This window comes from Benincasa hispida, chromosome 1 (genome assembly GCF_027475165.1).
Source record: "Benincasa hispida cultivar pf3 chromosome 1, pf3_genome.v1.1, whole genome shotgun sequence".
In the NCBI taxonomy this organism is placed as follows: Eukaryota; Viridiplantae; Streptophyta; class Magnoliopsida; order Cucurbitales; family Cucurbitaceae; genus Benincasa; species Benincasa hispida.
The window spans coordinates 3,068,478-3,088,921 of record NC_143478.1 but is presented as its reverse complement, the minus strand read 5'-3'; the positions used below and the strand labels follow the sequence as shown (position 1 = coordinate 3,088,921).

Here is a 20,444-nt window from a genome sequence, read left to right as displayed (position 1 = left end):
GCTAGGAAATCATATACACGATCTATTTCCTCAATATTGGAATACTGGACACCTCCACAAGGACAATCCCAGATAATTTCACGACATAAGTCCATCTCTTACCAGATTAGGGACAATTTATTAAAGTACGAGTGACATCCATCGTCCCCTATTTGCACTCGTGAACTTGTTTACACAAAATGTAAAGGCAAGACGCATTCTACCTCTTAGAATATAATTTTTGAATTGCATCCTAGATATCTCAAGCAGTTGTAGCATACAACAATGGTTTCCCTATCTAAGACTCCATACTATTAATCACTAGTGATCGTAGCAAGGAGTCTTTTCCTTTCCAAATGTGCTCTTGAGGGTCCCCTAGTCTAGGTCTAGGTATCTCACCAGTTAAATACTCAAACATGTGACGCTCTTCAGAAGCCATTTTAATTTACTGAGACCAAGAGAAATAATTATGGCCATTTAAATGATTTATTGTTGAAAACTTGTCTGAAGATTAGCCAACTGTTGTTGAACCATTGTCGAAGATAGACCCATCGATCCATGGTGTTCATAGCTTGGCAGCACAGGAGAAAGAAATCCCAACAGTGGCAGGTATGCGACTGGTGGTTGTTTAGGAGATGGACCGTAGCTTGTAGCTAGAATATCATATGCAATGGGTGATTTGCCTCTGTGGTGGGTGGAAGACTCAATAGCATCGACTTCAGATTCCAATGGCTGAATGAAGTGGCTACCGACGACTAGACCAAAATCAATGACAACATTGGGGAAGAAAGCAGCCACACTAGGGTTTCCAATCGGGTGCTACGACGAACGTATGTGCAGGGATTGAAGATATCGATCAACAATGGCTTGGACAACAATGGCGACAGCGACAACGATGGTGTCCTCAACAATTTGCGAAGGTTCCATGAGCAACGGTGACGAAAGCAAATGTGATGAAGACCTAATGTTATCTTGCACTTGTTGGTCTTCGCCGACGATGGTTAAGGTTTCGTCATCATGCTCGGATACCATGTTAAAAGATAGAAATAGAAGACACATGATTTACCTAGAAAACCCTAGAACAAGGAGAGAGAAACCACGATAGAGTCTCCTTTTTATTATTTTTAACATAAAATGAAAAATACACGAGGGTCTTATTTATAAGCTCTAACAAGCCTTAATATAAAAAAAGGAAAGAAAAGGTAAGATAAATTACTATCATAACCCCGGGACTATAAACAATCACCTAGGTCCCTTAGTTTCAAGGGTTATACACCCGTGTTTGGGATCTTCCAACTTCCACCGAGCAATTTTGTAGTGGTGAGTCCTAAAGAAGTTGAAATTCTGGTTTCGCCATCAGAGTGCAGCTTTACGGATGCTATGAAGTCAGAAGTTTCCATTGATGTCATGTTTCCTCAGCCGCCTTTTGTTCTTTGAGTCGAGACATCTGTGAAACCAGCATTTCATGTACTTTTTCTTTCAACTGCAAATGTTGCAAGTAAGGAAATTGGTATTAGAATCAAAGTTCTTAGAATATTTTTGTGAACCAATTCATATTATCGGAGGTACTTTAGAACTCTTGATGCTATACTAACCATTCCAAGAATTAACAATTCAATAATAAAAGCTCAGGTTCATAAGGAGAAAGAGAAAAAGGCTTACACAACAATTACCTCGCTGAGTCCTATATCATTCTTAACAGATACCAGCAAGGCTCCATCGGGTCCAAATCGCCTGTACCTTTGTAGTTCAATATCGTCATAATCACAGTTTTCTGTGCTGAAGATTACAGGAGACTCTTTCAGAAGATCACATTTAGAGACAACATCGAGCCATAGATGATTGCCATATCTTTCCTTCATTTCTTTGTAGATGGCCAACTGTAAAATATAGGCTCAATGCATATTAGGGTGAAAGAGAACAAATTAAATAAAAATAAATAAATAAGAAAAAATTGACCAGTTCTGATCGGTTATAGTCATCAGATTGGTTGTTTTCCTTTTTGGAGATGAGGTTCATGTCAAATTCTAAGTCTCGCAGAGGTGAGATGAGAACATTGAAACTTAGATATCACAACTGTTAATGGTTATTGGATGGTTCTCCCTAAACAGGTTAAAACCTACCTTTTTACGTGTGATGATAGAGTTTGGCACATTCATTTGCATTTACATATTAGTTCAACCATCAAATCACACAACCAACTTAAAGATAACTCAATTGATTAAGGCATGTATCATTGACCAAAAGAACAAAGATTTGAATTCTTAAACCCCCACATGTCTTTGAACTAAACAACCAACCATGAAATTGCCCTGATATTGTTCCCATTTGAGCAAATGTATTAAATTTGAAAATGATGATAGGCCCAGTGGTACCTGATCGGAAGCTGAAGTGCCGCATTCACCAGACAGATCATGTACAAATAGCACTGCCGTTGGAAGATGCGACAGGACAGCTAGTGTCAACTTCTCCAAATTGTTTCTGTCATCTGCAGATCCAGAGGATAGGTTAATCGAAGAGTTTCGACAACTATACTGACTGGCAGATTTCTTTTCTTGAGATCTCGAGGAAAGATCAGCAGATTCAGCACAATGTCAAAACTCAAAAGTATCGAGAAATATAGACATGATATTGATATTATCAATTTTGACTCATTTTAACTGGCTCGTTAACTAAATAGATGAGATGCCACAGGACTGGCACTTTAATTCGATGCTTGGATTAGAAGGGAAAAAAACTGAAATTTACAGTTCTCTATAAGATGTCCAAAGCATTAAGTGTAGTTACCATCAGATCTTTTCAGAATCCCAGGTGTATCTGTTACCTGCAATCAGATTGCAGAAGAGAAAAAATTGAACAGAAAGAAGAAAGAGAGAGAAGTTACCACATATTCGAGAGTAAAATATCACCTGAAAATGCTGGTAGTTTAGGACTATATGACCCATCAGTATTCCTCGGGTAGTGAATGGGTAGTTACAGATCTAATGGAAAACAATAGTAGTAAGAAAGATCCATCAAGATTCAGGGCCAACATTCCAGTATTGTCTTTGTAGATCACACAAGGACATGTTAATCAATTTTTCCGTGTTCAAAATCACTGCAAAATATGCTTTTGATCATTCAAAATCAATTTTTATGGTAAAAAAATAGTGTTTAAAAGTGTGAAAACATTAAATTGATTTTGAATAATTAAAGACATGTTTTAGAATGGTTTTAAACATGAAAAAAGCGGTAATAACCATTTCAAAATCATTCTCAAATAGGAAATACTAGTGAATATGTCTACACCTCAGGCTTCCCAGTAGAGAGGATCCGAACCAAAGACGACTTCCCAACATTAGGGGCTCCAACAAGACAAAGGGTTGGTTTATCCAAGTCTACAACTGGCATTGCCCGTAAAGTCTGATGAATTGTGCATATCAAATATCGTTGTTAGTAAATGTAGAATCCAAATTTTTAACAGCTAGCAGATTTAGATGACCTTAAGCAAGAAAAACAGCTTGCTGCTCCCAAAAGCGTATTTAAAAATTGAATGTCATTAGACCAAAAGTGTAATGGCCAAGAGGCATTGATTAGAAGGGACGATGTTAAGGAACTGCATCTCCAGAGTTTCCATTCAAGGATAATTACAAGGGGGAACGGTATGAAATTACCCCAGTGATATCACTTCATAAGTACGATATTCAATTAGCCATTGCAGAAAAATAAAATAATAATACCTTTGCAATATGCAACAGATCATCAACCGCTTTTGCTTGATGGATATAGACTTCTTCCACTTTCTTCATACCCTGCATTTAAAAGAACATTATGGGAAATGATTTCACATATCTGAAAAGAACGCACCTCATTAAGGAGAGAACTAACCGCACTAAGACTTTCCCCAGCATCCCGCTTTGATGTGGACTGCAAAACAAACATGAAAATATGATTGAAAATAAACTTTTTTTCTTTTCGTAGCTGTGTGGAGTGGTGGGGGTAGTCACTGAAAAACTAATCAATGCAAGTAGCAGGCAGATCTTTCTAGCTATGTTTTGTTTTGCCAACTCAAAATTTTCCTCCCTAAAATTGCTCCTTCTAAAGTATGAGTGCTTCTTTGACAAATTTCATATGTTAAAAATTGGTGAAAATTACACCTACACGACCTGTAATCTACAAGATTTAACCGAGGAAAACAAAGAAGGAACCCATGACCAGAAGTCGACAAAAATAAAAAAATCCTAACCTTTGCACAGAGAGAAGCATGCTCCTTCCCTGTAGATACCACTTTCTTCCTTAAAGTATCAACCTTTCTCAAGACCTGTTAAATGTAGAAACATTATTTAACAGATGATCCTTTACAATAATGTTCGCCATGGATGTATTATGTCAGAATCACATGTAAATTTCAACAGATTAAGGTTTGAGGCTTAGGAAAATAAAGTATTATCAACCAAGAAAAAGGGCGAGAACTCATTAACATGGCTCACAAAATAACAAATTTCTTCACATAAACAACCAAGGAAGACAAATTAAATTGTAATTTTAAAAATAGATCTGAAGTCTTCCAAAATTTACCACAAGAATATCATATGTAAATTTTAAGACCTTAGAACAAGTCAAAATCAGTGATTCTAATTATTGGAAAATAATTCGTTATTGAAGGACAAGAGCAATAATAACACATTCATGCTGCAAAACGTAGATAGTGCCGCTTCATGAAATACCTCTTCATACTTCCCATCTCCAAGTGTCAACTCAATGAGAGAACATTCATAAGGGTGAAGATATTCTTTCTTTGGAAACTCTTCCAGGTATGTTCTCAAGGGAACTGCCAATTCCTAACAAAGGAAACAAGATGGCACGATATTAGCATTTACAATATGTCATTTACAATTACAATGCACCAGAGTAATTCTTTTTAAACAGTTAAAAAGCTGACTGATATTTTGGATAAGAACAAACTTTCATCAGTGTATCAAGCTGCTTAGCACCCCTATTTCTCTCCCTCTTTGCAATATTAGCTATTCCTGAAGAAGAATTAAAGAAAGTCAACACAAGCAGAGGTTTTTTTAATCCCGTTTACCCCAAGTCAGGTCACAAGATCAGCCAAACAAACACTGAACCAGAACCACATGCTGCAAAAAGTACCCTTTGTAGGGCTAACCCTCTTCGCCTTCTTTAGTGCAGAATGGAAAATATCAATAGATGGCATCACCATGGGCAGCTTTTGAAATGCACCTACGCTCTCAAGATTCTTTGATGGTTGATCTTTTTCCTGGAAAACCAGAACATGAGACAGTAGCCATATTCTTTCGACTAGAATCAAAGTAAAAGACCATGGTGGAAGAGCTAAACATGAAGTTAGATCCTCCTGGTGAAAAATGTGCAAGCAGTAAAAACTAATAAAAAGGGATAGAGAAAGAGAGAGTTATGATATGCTAATATGACAAACCATGCGAAACAAATGAGATACTGAGCATTCTAATCAATAAAATCAATTTCAGTTTAAGGTGAATCCTTCAAATTAATGTAAGAGGTCCTGTTTTTCTCTGATCTTGTTTTCTAAAAGTAGAGTGAAAACCGATTGAACTCCAGAGTCTTGCCATTTTTGTTTATGACAGATAGCATATTTCACTTGCATCAAATTAAGATGTAGAATGGCACAACCTGCGAATTAAAGTAAATGAAAAAGGAACCAAATACCTTCGCTTCATTTTGATCCTTTGTTTCAGTTTTCGGTATATAACTACCACGGACAACGTTATATGTTTCAGTTTGAATCGACCTACAGAAGCATTGATTTGGATAAATCCTAGAACTCTTAATCACGTGCATACCTGCATAAGAAGAAAAATAGCTATTGTCAGAAATCAGCCAAAGAAAACAAAATGAGAAAAGATTCTAAAGAAAACAATTAACGTAAAAGATGAGTAGGAAATGATAATGAAATGAACTCTACACAGAGTATACATCACAATAATGAAAGTAAAAAAAAAAAAAAAAAAAAAAAAGTACTAAACTCTCTAGTATTCTATCTTGCTACTTGTTCCTAATCCACTGGCGGGAAAACAAATGATTTAAAAATGAAGCGATAAAACAGATTGCGAACGAGAACCAATTCAAGAAACTAAGAAATGGCGGCAGCGTCTATCAACTTCAATTTCAACCACACAATAGCAGTTGGGAAAAGCAATGAAAGAGAGAGGAAAGTTCATCATCTTCCTGAATAATATAATCAAGCACGGGAGAGCAAAAAAATTACAAAAAAACATAACCATAGGAAACATAGAAGCTTCGGATGATGAGGCGTTTAGTCGGAGGGCTCTGGCAGAGCCGGAAGACGGTGCTGCAAGCGCCATTCATTACGACGAAGCTTCTCCGGTCAGGTCCGTAGCTCCATGAGAGGGGATTCAGAGCTTACGAAGGCAATATCTTATTCCTGGTTTTCAAAGTGCTGAAGTGCGAACTCGGCTTTTACCTTTTGAGAGCTGTTCGCGGATATTATTTTTCTATATCGTAGAAATTAGGTTTTTTAAAAAATAAATAAATTTAAATACAACTATTACAAGGGTAAGAATCGAAATTGACACTGCAACTCACGTTCGCGTGTAGGTTTTAGGTTAAAACTTCAAACTTAAAAAGTAATTTTGATCTTTTAACTCTAACGGGTGTTTAACAACCCAAGGGGAGTTGGATTCCGCTGGTATTTTTACAACTCAATATTTAACAACCAACTTTAAATGTTGGTGAGATCTCCAACTCACAACTCCCCCAATTCTCTCTCCCTCTATTGTTTTCAATGATTCCACTCATCGGTCTCCGTTGTCGATAACCGCTAGCACACTCTGGCGACATACTCCGATGATCACCTTTGGATGACCAACTCCGACAACCAACTCCAACTCCGGTAACCACCTCCGACAATACTCCGACAACCAATTCCAAGAACCACCTTGGTACAAAACAACTCCGACTTCCACATTCGCCCTGAAGGGAATCGACGACATTTTCACAGCAGAAGCGGGGTCGTTCCCATTTTAGTTCTCACATAATTTATAAATTTTTCATATTAGAAAAATATGCATTAAAAAAATTAAATTACAACATGCTTTTGAGAGAGAATTAGAGAAGAAGATGACTTGGAAGAAAGTTTACTTACCCTTTGAGCTAATTTTCTCCACGTATTCCATCCTTATCCAAATCACGTACTGATCTCCAAATTGAAATCCCAATTGGACACCACCACTTGAAAACCCTCTGTATTCTTTTGGGATTAAAAGGGATTAAAAATTCAAACAAGAGTTGTGAGCTTTGTTTAAATATTTGAAAGAGGGAAAAGAGTTTGAGAGGGAAAGGAGAGTTTTTCATAAAGAACTCTTCTCTGACACTCAGAGGAAGAAGATGAAAATAGAATGAATTGTTCAACTGTTCACCACCCACTGCACGTTTTCCTGAGAGAATTAGGGGGAGAGTTGTATTTCCCTCCTTTTAATTAAATTTTAAAAATAATTTAATTTAAATTATATATATAATAATCACCTTATTATATATATATATATATATATATATATATATATATACATACACTATATGCTATATCAAATATAACACATAACCTATAATTTTATATTGTATCAAATACAATATAACCTATAGTTTTATTTTCTCTCAACTATTTATGGTATTTAACATAAATCATATTTATATTAAATTCAATTATATGAATCTCATTCATATAATTAATAATTGAATTATATTCAAATATTTTAATTTCTCTCAACTATTTGTGGTATTTAACATAAATTATATTTATATTAAATTTAATTATATGAATCTCATTCATATAATTAATATTTGAATCATACTCAAATTCCTCTCAAAATACTTTATATTATAATGTATTAAATATATTATATTAGTTATATCATGTAAAATTAATTCATTTAATTAATTATATCACGTATAATTAATTCATTTAATTAATTATATCACATGTAATTAATTTCTCAATTAATTTGAATAATTCAAATTAATCCAAAATTAATCCAAAATTAATTCTCAATTTAATCCTTGTTGAGTTACAGAGAGGACCTCATGGACCTGTAAATAGAAACTTACTTGGATAATTAATTAAACTCTTTAATTAAATTACCCAACATCCATTAACTATTGGTCACTCCACTAAAGACCGATAGTTGCACTCTTCGCACTACAGATATATTCCTGTGTTCATTGGATATAACCAATCAACAGTGCAATGACCCTTTACAAATTGCTCGTAAGTACAAATGGGTCAAATTACCGTTTTGCCCTTATAGTTACATCTAACTTCTTAAATACCATTGATTCTTCTAATAAACAATAAATCATAGTCCAACTATGACTAAGTCCCTCTTGGGCCAGGAGAGGGTGTGGCCACATTGTTCAAGCCCTGGAATCAACCCTTAAGAGAACAATTTATTTACTTACCCCAACATCAGGGAAGATGCAAATTTCGTCTTGTGTAGTTGTGTTCTCAGCTCCCAATCAGACGAATCCCCAAAATAGTAGGTATATTAAGTTGGTACTTTGGCCACTCTCATCCATACAAATCAAAGGACAACTTTCATAAGCAGGAGTTCACAACTCACTCAAGATTCAAGTCATATCACCTATGGTCATCCTAGTGAAATGTAAGTCTTTATTATTAATAGTGTTATATAATGAAATTAATTATTTCATGGTCCAGTCTTATACAAACTCTTTGTATAGGATACACTCATTCACATGTCTCCACATAAATGATCAAGATCAAATCATTTGTAGCACTTTAAACACTTGTAATATCTACAAAATGAGTTGTATCTATAGTGTCACCATGGATAAGGTCAACCTTATCCATCTACTACAGACCATTTAGGTTATTATTTAAACAAGATCCACCTATATATCTCTACATACTTGTTTAAATTGCATAAAATAACCTAGGATTTTAGTTTATTGGATTGAGTGTATGCTTATAAAATAACAATTTGTTTATACAATGTTTACAAACTATGAGAACACAAGAGATTCAGGACACCAATCCCAACACGCACGACCAACTTCGACGAAGAACTCTAGGCTCCACTAACCATCTCCGACGACAACTCTAGTGACTAACTCCAATGATATTGTTTCACTAAACAAAAGTTTAACGATATGTTTTAAACAACTTATCCCTTAATGTTTTCGAATATTACATAATTCTAATGAAATAGTGGAATTTAAAATTATAGCTCAAATTTTTTTTTTTTTTTTTTTTAAAAAAAGATAATTTGTACACTGATGCAACATAATAGTAGAAAAATAGACATCAATATTTCGAAAATCATTTTACCGGTTTTAGAAAAAGGTAAATCCATATTCCATAAATTGGTCAAAAAAGACTATCTAATAGTAGGTTTTATGATTTAAATTGTAAGATTTTGATTTTTTTAAGATTAACATTTAAGTGTCACTCTTTCTATCTAAAACAATACCAATAATTTCATTTGATGGCACTAATCCTTTTAGTTCTTTTTAATTTTACGGTAATTAATGATAAAGTTGGGTTTTTTATTGGAATAATCACTTCTATTTGAGTGTTTAAAAATTGAATTCAAAATTTTGTATTCTATATATAAATACTTTGTAGAGAATTTGTTATATTTTGAGAATGAAAAAGAATTCGAAGTTTTTTTTGTTTTTATCTAAGAAGAGTTAGGAAAATATGTGTATAGTTGAATCTATCCCCAAACACAGATAATAATTACCAACTCAACTAAACTCTACACACCAAACACAAACAATGTAACTTTCTAGACAATTCAACTCTCCAGATAATAATTACCAACTCAACTCAACTCTTTGCTTTTATCGGGCACCAAGCGCCCCCTAAAATGAAAAAAATATATAAAAAACACATGTACTTAAACTATAGAAGTTATTACATTCTTACACCTTCAAACTTTTGATTTAAGTTTAATTTAAAATTATTGTAGTTCGTAAAACTGTTGATGTCAAAATTTAGATAGGAAAAATGAACATGACATTAACAGTAAATTCATTTGAAGGGAGAACGAATGTGGACTAGTTTTAATGTATGATTCAAGTTAACTCTCTGGGATTTATAACAATATACTAATGTTTGGCATGGGTCTCTTCCTATTTGCTTATGGGATCAGATTATTCAATAAATTGAATCAGACACATCATGGATACACTAGATTGCAAGCGTACTGGACATGCCCTGTATGACAGATTGGGCTTCTTGATCTCAAATGGTTAAGGTTGAGGTGGGGATCGAGGTTGAGATGTAAGTTGGCCTCTTCTAGCCAAGGCTAAAATGGGGATAGGTCGGCCTCTTCCAACTGAGGCTGAGGTGAAGGTCAGTCTCTTCAAATCAAGGTCAAGTTGATGTTCAGCCTCATTTGACCGAGGTTAAAAGGGGTTGTCCAAACTAGTTATGAAGAATGACGGAGAGATAAAGAAGAAATAAACTCAACTTGTTGCTGTATTTTGGGTTTTTTGTATGGAACGGCTTCATTTGGGAAGACCAAATAAAAAATGACCAATTGAAAAATTAATGGAAAGAGGCCTTCTACTTGCGTCATCCACGTGTGATTTTACTGATTTGCCTCTGAGATGCACCCCGCGTGCCTGCCGCTACCAAGGAACTTGATCCTAGATTGCTCACCACTTGATCCTCAATGCACTGTCACTCGATACCCCGATGCACAATGTACGATCCATCATACTTGATCATGCCACATCATACTCAATACTAAATTACTTTATACTCAATCATTTTGAATTACTTGTGTCATTAGGGACCTAATATGTAGTTAATGCTCATGTATAAATATACACAAATTAGGGAATTTCCTGACAATTCTCATGATTCTTTCAAATCAATTTCTTGAAAAGTGAAGTCATTTTTTTTATTAACTAAGAACAAACAGAACTGAAACACAAAAGAGAAAATCGAGCTCACTTTCCCTCCAGAAAACCCGCTTCAAAAAACCTGATCTTATTGACAGAAATCAAGTTATAAAGGTAATCAGATCATTTCACTATCTTGTCTCACACCTCAAGTAAGTAAATATGCTAGTTTTTTTCCTCATTTTTTCCTCATGTTTTTTTACTTTTCTAACGTTGTGCATGACATACAAACGTGGGAAATAGAAAGAGTGAATGTGAGTTTGTGAGTGTGTACTGAGACATGCGAGTATCTCCCAGTGGAGCGAGAATAAGGGGAGAGAAAGCTATGAAATAGTAAGCATCAAGTTGAGAGTACCGAGTATCCAGTGACGAGCGTCGAGTATTGAGTATCATGGAGCGAGTAGTTAATAGCAACCTATTTTCTTAACTGCTCACTTTCTGTATTGTTTTTCTTGAAGGATGGAGAAGTATATATTCATATGTTATGGTGGTACATGGAACACACAAAAGAACGCTATATTGGAGGTCGTTGGAAGGGTTTATTGGTTCTGAGCATATTGACGTATAATGAGCTGGTAAATCTAGTATATGAGATCATGCAAGTTAGTTCGACAGAGTTCAAGATTATAATGAGGTTGGCATATAAGATGGATATTGATTCTCCTCCAGTATGCTTAATGGACGATGTCGATGTCCAATTTCTTCTCTCGGAGTACGACTGTACTAGATCTTAGGTATTTGTAAGTATTGAGGAAATTCAAGAAATTCATCGTGGGCAACATTTGATTACATAGTGAGAGAAGACCAACCCATGTGTGGAGCGGATGTCAATGAGCATGATGTTTGTCCATCGGGTGTCTCACTGGAAAACAAAAATATCAATGTTAATATAGCGAACGTATTGCATCCAAATGTGATAGTAGAAGAGGTTGGAACATGTGTAAATGAGAATGTGATGGTATAGAAGGGAAAGGCTGGCTAGGAAGCATAGATACTTCTAATTGTGTAGAGAATCAGTATCAGATACGGATACATCCAGATACGTAGCAGGTACATGTTTATCCAATTTTTTAATTTTTTTTAATTTTTAGATATGTGTATCTGCTTTCAGATACATGAAGGGGATACGCTAGGGTAATTTTGTTTTTCAAATTTAAGCCTAACCATTTAAAAAGTCCAATCCACAACCCTTTTTATTTAAGTGCGTGTTTGGGAATGATTTTAAAATCATCAAAATTACTTTTTTCATTTATAAAATCATTCGAAAACATACTTTTAATTATTCAAAATTAATTTAATTTTCAATTTTACACTTTTAAATGTAATTTTCATGTCATCAAAATTAGTTTTGAAGGATTAAACATGTTTCACGGTGATTTTGAAAATGACAAATGTGATTTTAACCATCTCAAAATCACTCCCAAACATAAAAGTCCACTTAAATTGAGCAATCTAAAAGAAAATAAATTTAAAATGATAAAAACATAAAAAGTTAAAAAAAAAAATTCTGAAACGTAATTAAATCTTCATTCTTCTCTCCTCACTCACTATCTAAATCATGATTCACACCCCCCTTCATCCTCAACTTCATTCTTCAATCTTTATCTTCTACTTCTTTCCTACTATCTTCTCTAATCACTCAATCACCACTCAACGTTATTAGATTTTTTTCAAGTTTTCACTCTCTTCTTGTATCTATATCTGTGTTTATGCTTCTTAGGAGGCTAGGAATGAAGAACAACAAACCCTAGTTGTTTTAGAGGGAGTAACCCTTCTATTGTAAATGAAGAACAACCAACCTAGGTTGTTTTAGGGATTGGTCCTTTCGTTGTGAATGAAGAACAACCAACACCGATTCTGCCAAATGATTTTGGCTATTTTGTTGAGAATGTGCCTCACCAAAATCCGCGTAATGTACCATGTAGTAGTAACGCCAAAATGTGGGACTTGATCATGCAACTATAGTCTTATGTAGAATTGGTGGATACCATTGAAGTAGGTCAAATTTTCTTCAGCAAGAATGATGTGAAGATGAGGTTAGCAATGTTAGCCATTAAAAACAACTTTGAGCTGCTGGTTAAAAAATCGAACAAAAAATTGTATAGTGTACAATGTATACACCTGACTTGTAAATGGGTCGTTCGAGTAATTAAAATGGACGAATGTGATATTTTCAAGATCACAACATACACACCCAACCACACATGCTCGATTGAAGTATTGAATCATGACCACAGGCAAGCCAGTGCGTTCGTTATTGACACTTAATCAAGGACAAGTTTGGTGTTGGTTGGGGGGACAAACCACACCATATTATTGAGGATATGCGGCATCAGTACGGTGTCAATATTAATTATGATAAGGCATGACATGCAAGAGAAACTGTTTTTGCTCTTGCAAGGGGGACGCAAGAGAAATCATATGTCGTCTTGCATGCATATGATGAGGCTTTAAAGATAGAAAATCCTAAAACTGTATTTGAGATTGAGCTTGAAGAATTACAATATTTCAAATACATGTTCATGGCACTAGGTGCGAGTTTAAGAGGTTTTAAGAGTTGTTGACCTGCGATCATTGTAGTGTTCGGTTATATGTCCTAAAACTTGCAGTTTATAAAGTTAAACATTTTCTATTATCAATAAGAATGTTATTCAACATTTATTCAATAAAGTTGTTATTGAATTTGTAAATTGCACTTGTAAAGACTAAATCCAATAAAATTGAACTTTATGTGGAGATATAAAGATGGATCAAGTTCGAGTAAATAGCCAAAAATATTTATTCAATAAGGTTGTGTTCCTTATTCTGGTAACACTATCGGATGTGGCCCACTCTATAGTTGTTATAATTTGTTGTAAAGTGCTACAAACGAAGTGATCCTGATTCGTTCATGTATTGACATGAGGAGTAAGGGCGTCCTGTGCAATGAGTTTGCATAAGATCGGAACAAGAAACAAGTCACTCCTACTTTATAACGTTGTTTACTGTTTAAAACTAACTATTTCACTTAGATGACCTAGGTAACTCGATCTTAATCCTAAGCTAACTATGAACTCCTGTGTATTTGGGATTATCCTTAGATTTGCACAGGTGAGGGTTGGCTCAACAGCGTCGGCTCAATAAGCCTCTCATTTTAGGGGTAAGACCGGGTAGATAGCTAGGGATATAGGGTGCAAGATGGAATTCACGTCTACCCGATTTAGGGATAGAAGGAAGGTTATTCTCTTAAGTGCTGAATCTAGGTATTGAACAAGGGGCCCCACTCTCTCATTAGCCTGAGAGGGGTCCAGTTTAGTGATTTGATCACAAACCAATTGTTCATTAGAGGATCAGTAGAATTTAAGGAGCAAGATGTAATTTTGGGGGTAAAACAACATTTGACCCAGCCGTTATTACGAACAACCTGTAAAAGGGTCGATTTACTAATTATGGTTAAATCAAGTGGACATAAATATATCTACAATGAAAAGAGTGTAACTATCGAGCTATCGTGGTGTGACTCGATAGTTAACGAATATCGATGAATTCGGTCTAAAGAGTTTTAGCCAATTAATCTCAAATCATTGGAGCTCATGCTCTGTAGGTTTGTAAGGTCCATCTACTAGCTCGTAAAACATGAACACCTTGAATTAGTAAATTGAGTAAATTTGAAATGATTTCAATTTGAACTGTTCAAATTGAATTTTAGTTTGAAATTTTCAAATTGAATTTAGGATTTTCAATTTGAAGTATTCAAATTTCAATTAGGGTTTGTATAATTATATTCGGTATAATTAAACGTTTAATTTATCGAAATTAAATGAAATTGGAGAGTTTATAATATTCAAATATTGAGTACATGAATAGAATTCATGTTTAAAATTAGGTGTTAAATTAATTTAATATTTAATATTAAATTATTAATTAATTAAATTTAGTTAATTAATTATTTAAATTAAATCAATTTTGGAAATTGATTTTTAATTCAATTTAATTTTAAATTGAATTAAATAAAGAAATTGGACTTAGTGGAAAAATCCAATTTCTTTGGATGTTTGATGTGTTTTATCAAAATGTCAACACCTAGCCCACTTCTAGGTTCAAATTGAAGTGGCTTCAGTTGAATTCTTCAAGTGGCTGCATGGATAAGAAATATAAAGGATCCATTTTGAGTTAATGGAAAATTCAAGACTGCTGAAAATAGAGATTTTTTGCAGAAATTTTTTTCCTACTTCATACCCAGTCCAATTCCTATCAAATTCACTTCAATCTTGAGTTCCACCACTCAAATTCAAGGCTGAGAATAGTAGAGAAGATCTCTTGGTGGTTCATTGAAGACTTGTAGCTGAGAATTCGTGATGAGCAGCTTGGATTTGGAAGATTCTTCAAAGGTATGATGTTCTTGAAAACCCTCTTCTGGAAAATTTGATTTTGCATGCTTTAGAACTCAAATTAAATGCAATTAGACTGCTTATTGATTTTGTTTGCTTCCGTTGCATGCTTATACATTCCATCATATAGATGATACTCATCTAAAGAGTAAGTACAAGGGAACAATATTAGTTGGTGTTGCAATGGACAGTAATAACCAACTATATACACTGACATATGCAATTATTGATGGTGAGAATGACCGAGCCCTGAAGTGATTCATGACGAACCTTAACAGCAATTAAATAATGCCCTAACCTTGTATTCATCTTGGACCGTAGATAGAGTATAACTAATGTTGTTGATGTCATATTCTCCAATTCTTACTACAGACTTTGTACCTTCCATTTGAAATGTAATGTGGATAAATACTTCAAGGACGAGTCCATTAGAAAATTGTTTCACGATGCTTGCAGAGTGTATCGGGAATCAGAGTTCAAGCGCTATTGGGGCCAAATAGTGAACTACAACAACAGTTCCCTTACTAGATATTTAGAGGATGTTGATGTTCAACAATGGGCACGGTGTACCAGTCCGAGAATCAATATGATAACATGACTAGCAATAGAGTCTAATGCTTCCATGCTATTACCAAAGAAGTAAGAGCGTTGCCAATAACTTTGTTGCTAGAATACATAAGAGGTCTACTTCAAGGGTGGTTTCATGAGCAAAACAATATGGTTTGATAGTACATCGATACATTCAAAGTATGCAAAGGAAATAATGGGTTGAGGGTGGGACAAAGCTAGGCAATACCGAGTAAATCCAATCCATTCTTATAGGTTTTATGTCAAGGATGGTGGATTAAATAGTATTGTTAGCCTCAGCACTCAAGAATATAGTTGCATACTGTAAACCCTCTCTTCTTCTACTCTTTCTTGGGATATTAGGAAGCACATAGTTGAGATTGAACTCGAGGTCTTGAGATAAAGTTTGATGTGGATCTCTTGTTAAGATTTATAATTAAAAATAAAAATATTTGGATTGACGTTTATTTCATTTAGGAAGAGGAAATAAGGATTAGAGGAATAATTTGAGGTAAGGAACCTAGTTAAGCATGTAAAGTAAATTCAATGATGAATTTGACATGCCTGAGATAGGTCAAAGTCCATTGTAAAAGTCAAATGTCAAATGGTCAAAGTCAAAGTAAAAAAAAAAGTCAACATCTTGAAATGTGGTGAAATTTTGGTAATTTATGAGTTTTAAAAGTAAATTTGGCTTGTTAAAGACTTATTGGAAAAAGATAGCTGAAAATCAAAGGAAATTTAAGAGAAAAGTCGAGTTAAAGACTGAATTTCGGACAGTCTGAGTAGGATTCAGTTTTTTGAAGTTTTCGAGCCGTAGAAATCGAATTTGAAGCTGAAATTTTGAGGTTAGTAAGTTAAGAGGTTTATTAACATTTTTTTTAGAGGACGTTACGGCTAATTTTGACTGAAAATTGGTGAATTAATAGGAAAACTAAGAGGAAGAGGAAAAACGAGAATTTGAGATATTTTGGAAAAATTAAGGTGCTTTCTATTGAAATTTCTCATTGGATGGCTTTGAGGTTAAGGATTAATCATCTGGGCACGAGTTAAACTAGAAATTGAAGCTGGAAAACGAAGAGAAAAAGGGAATTTCAAATTGTTTTGAGTTTGGCTGACCGAAGAAGAGGAAAAAAGTTGTGTTCGAATTAGGGTCGTTCTTGTGAAGGAAATTGGGTAAAATCAAAGAAACTTAAAGAGGAAGTAAAGAATAAGCTCTTGGGAGGCTTTATTTGAAGAAATTTGGCCGACGAAGTAAGGAAAACGAAGAAAAACAGTGGCGCTAGAGTTATCGGGAAAACAGAGGATGCTCGGGTTTTTAGCAAATTCGTGGAGTTAGAGGCTAATTCGAAGCTCCAAATTTAAAGGTAAGTTACTTATAAGGTCCTTCTAGACTTCTATGGTTTTTTATTTGATCGTTATTGGCTGGAGTTTGTGATTTTAAGTTCTAAAAATTCTGCTTTTTCTCGCCTGAAAAACAGGGGTACCGTGGAGAGTTTGGTAGATTCCGGGAGTTCTAGGCCAATTCGGACGTCCAAACTTTGAGGTAAGTTAATTAAGAGGATGGGTAAAAGGTTTGTATAGGCTAATTAAGCTTTAAATGGCCGAAAAATGATGAATTTAAGTCTGAAACGTTCACCGGAGAAACAGAGGTCAAATCTGGAAATTTCTAGGCTGGAGGTGGAAGAAAGAGTTGGCTTTCCTGTTGACTTTTGTCCGTCATATATTGTCCGTCATTAAAAGCTAGAAAATCAATTTTAAGGTTAATTAAGGTGTTCTCAAGCATAATTAGGGATCCAATTGGTATTGTTATGATACCTTAAACCTTAAATTTGAAAAAATTGGGATCTTAAGTCAACTATGAAGTTGATTAAGGGGTTAATTTGAGGTAAGCCCTAATTAAGGTTAATGAGAAAAATTGAAGAAAATTGGAATAGAATTAATTCTTATTGAAGATTAATTTTAAGGTCTAGAGCTAATTTTAGAGCAATTGAATGACCAAATTACAAAGCAAACTCTACCTTGGATCAAATTAGGGATTTGGCAAAAGTTTAAATGAAATTGGTTATACTTGTCAAATAATTGGATTATGGTCATGTGAAGGATAACTAGAGGATTATCAATATAATTTCAGGATAAACGGAAGATGGAGAAACCGAAATTATGAGGAGGAGCCGATTAACTGTGAGTGGTTTACTTTCGAATGTTTTGATATAGAAACTAAATATATTATAGTATGTTATGATTTATGAAATGTGATGGCATGATCTGTTTTACTTGATTGATATTTCAAAAATGTTTAAATCGTGATTCTAAACTCTTGATGGTTTTATATGATCTTGATTTATCAAAATGTAGTTTGGAACCAGAGTTTACACAATTGTGACTTGTATTGTTTTATATGAAAATCTCTTGATGTTGAATTTAAAAATGCTGAATGTTTGTGAAAGTGGTTTCAAACTACTAATTCTTGTACCCGAGAGATGGTTATTTTCCCGTGCTACTTGAATGTGTTTCAGTAGCATCGCTCAGGCGATCAGGGGGCTACCGGGGTCAGATGTGGCCAGAGTATACCGGAAGTCCAGAGGAACTTGCGCCTGTAGTACCACCTAGGCTATCAGTGGGCTACCACCGGGGTCAGATGTGACCAGAGTATACCGGGAAGTCCAGAGTAACATAGGCCTATGGTGTATATTTATGTTTAGCCTTGAGGCATCTCTGCGTGCATGTATGACCTTGTGATTTGGTTTACACAGCAGGGGGCATTCTTTTTCCAGAGTAACCCGCCGTTGTAAACAAGTATTTGGGTATAGAGTTGGTATGGTTTTCTTATAACGGCTGAATGCTTTATAATGTGCTTATAAGAGTTGATCATGCCACTATTTTTACCAGCATGTGTTTGAGATGCTGTTGAATCTTTTATACTTTGTTCAATGGTTAACTGAATGATTTGATAAACTCTATTGATGATTTAGAAAGCGATAGCTTATATTTATATTAAACTACCACTCACTAGGCTTTAGCTCATGCTTTCCATGTTTTATGTTTTTTCCCACCCCTAGGTAGTGACAAGTTCCTGGTGCCTGCTGAGCCGTCAAACGTCATTAGTGTTATTAAACATCTGTTGTATTGTTTATGCATGTATTTGAGAATATTCCAGAACAGCTAGAACTTGTGAGTCACATATCATGAGAGGTTTTGTTCAAAATAATCCTTATTGTTGGTCTGTAAATCTCTTTAAACAGTATTGTGATTTAAACTGAATCAAATTCCTAAACTCTGTCAACGAACATAGATTATTTTTGAAAATGGGTTTGGATGTCTGGGTATGATCTTAAGTACAGGATACGTTAAGAGTTGGGACATTAGATGTCATGGAGAGAAGTGATATTTAACGTCTTCATGCTTCGTTCTAGGTTAGAAGGGAAATCTGGAACGGGGTGTGACACATACAATTTCAATGTTTGGAGCTCATGTGTTCACATGCTATTACTGCAGTTAGAAAGCGCAACATCAATCTGTTTACTCGATGTAGTAGATTATATAGTGTTGATTCTCTAGTACTAGCATATGCAGAATCAATAAACCCACTTGGTCATGTATCCGAATGAAAAAGGTCATTGGGGTATACCGAGGTAAAAATACTCCCATCGAAAATAGTGGTACGGATTGGTAGACGAAGGGTAAATAGGATACTGTCTGTTGGAGAACATGTCACATTAAAGAAATGTGGATGGTGTGGCCAATCGAGACATAATAGACAAAAGTGCAATAAACCCCTTGATACGTCCAAATGCAACAAACGGGCAAAGACCACGACTCAGGGGACCCAGACACAATCGATGTCAAATAATGTATAAAATATGTTGATTTAGATTGTTTATTACTCTGTGTTTTGTTCATTCTGTAAAGTAAAGTAAGCATTCTGATAAATACTTGATACTCGATCCATGTTACATGTTACTCGTTACTCGATCCGAGTTACACGATTACTCAACAATACTCGATCAACATTAATTGAAATTGCAATATTCAATACACGATGCATTTTAAACAATACTTGATGCACGTTACTCAATACTCTATGCACGTTACTTGATACCCGATTCATGTTACTTGATACACAATGTTTGTTATATGGAAAGACACATACAGTTGGTTGAAATACAAAATTCATTCTGATTCAGATTTCAATGACCCTGAAAATTGTCATGGTCCATTTATTCTTGGCAAGGAAAAATGTCACTATATATTCCTTTTTGACATTTTATAATTGTGATCATTACCTAAAATCCTACATAAATGAGTCAATTTTGAGTCAATTGATTACAATGGTAACATGTCATATTAAACTTGACGATGACAATTTATCATTGTCAGTAATTCATTAGTGACAATTATTTGTTGTCATTTAAAGCTCAATTGACAGACAATTTTCGAAAACTATCATTGAACATCATACCTTTACAGGGGATATGTTTAGCTACGACATCATAAATATTGGGAATGTCCTAGAACTCGCAGTTTGTAAATTTTATGTTAAATGTTCTATTTATCAATAAAATATTATTGAGTATCTCACTCAATAAAATTGTTGATTTTGCATTA

General features: G+C 34.6%; 1 protein-coding gene and 1 long non-coding RNA gene across 3 annotated transcripts; one reads left to right on the top strand and one right to left on the bottom strand.

Moving 5' to 3' along the window:
* Positions 1 to 1,071: 1,071 nt before the first annotated feature.
* PDE318 (P-loop containing nucleoside triphosphate hydrolases superfamily protein) lies at positions 1,072 to 6,486 on the bottom strand. Of its 2 annotated transcripts, none has more exons than XM_039022081.2 (14): positions 6,237 to 6,486; positions 5,665 to 5,798; positions 5,110 to 5,236; positions 4,924 to 4,988; positions 4,686 to 4,799; positions 4,205 to 4,279; positions 3,847 to 3,885; positions 3,699 to 3,770; positions 3,268 to 3,381; positions 2,889 to 2,960; positions 2,767 to 2,803; positions 2,355 to 2,467; positions 1,653 to 1,859; positions 1,072 to 1,462 (listed from the first exon to the last, which is right to left on the bottom strand). In XM_039022081.2, the coding sequence occupies exons 1-14, from the start codon at positions 6,322 to 6,324 to the stop codon at positions 1,385 to 1,387; spliced, it is 1,335 nt and encodes a 444-aa protein (XP_038878009.2). In that variant the 5' UTR covers positions 6,325 to 6,486; the 3' UTR covers positions 1,072 to 1,384. The 2 variants fall into 2 exon arrangements, with proteins under 2 accessions (XP_038878009.2, XP_038878008.2); XM_039022080.2 differs by having other exon boundaries at positions 6,224 to 6,478.
* Positions 6,487 to 16,637: 10,151 nt separating this feature from the next.
* LOC120071375 (uncharacterized) lies at positions 16,638 to 18,959 on the top strand. Its single transcript, XR_005480231.2, has 4 exons — positions 16,638 to 17,203; positions 17,318 to 17,382; positions 17,971 to 18,020; positions 18,899 to 18,959. It is a non-coding gene; the product is annotated as an uncharacterized LOC120071375 (long non-coding RNA).
* The last annotated feature ends 1,485 nt before the right edge of the window (positions 18,960 to 20,444 follow it).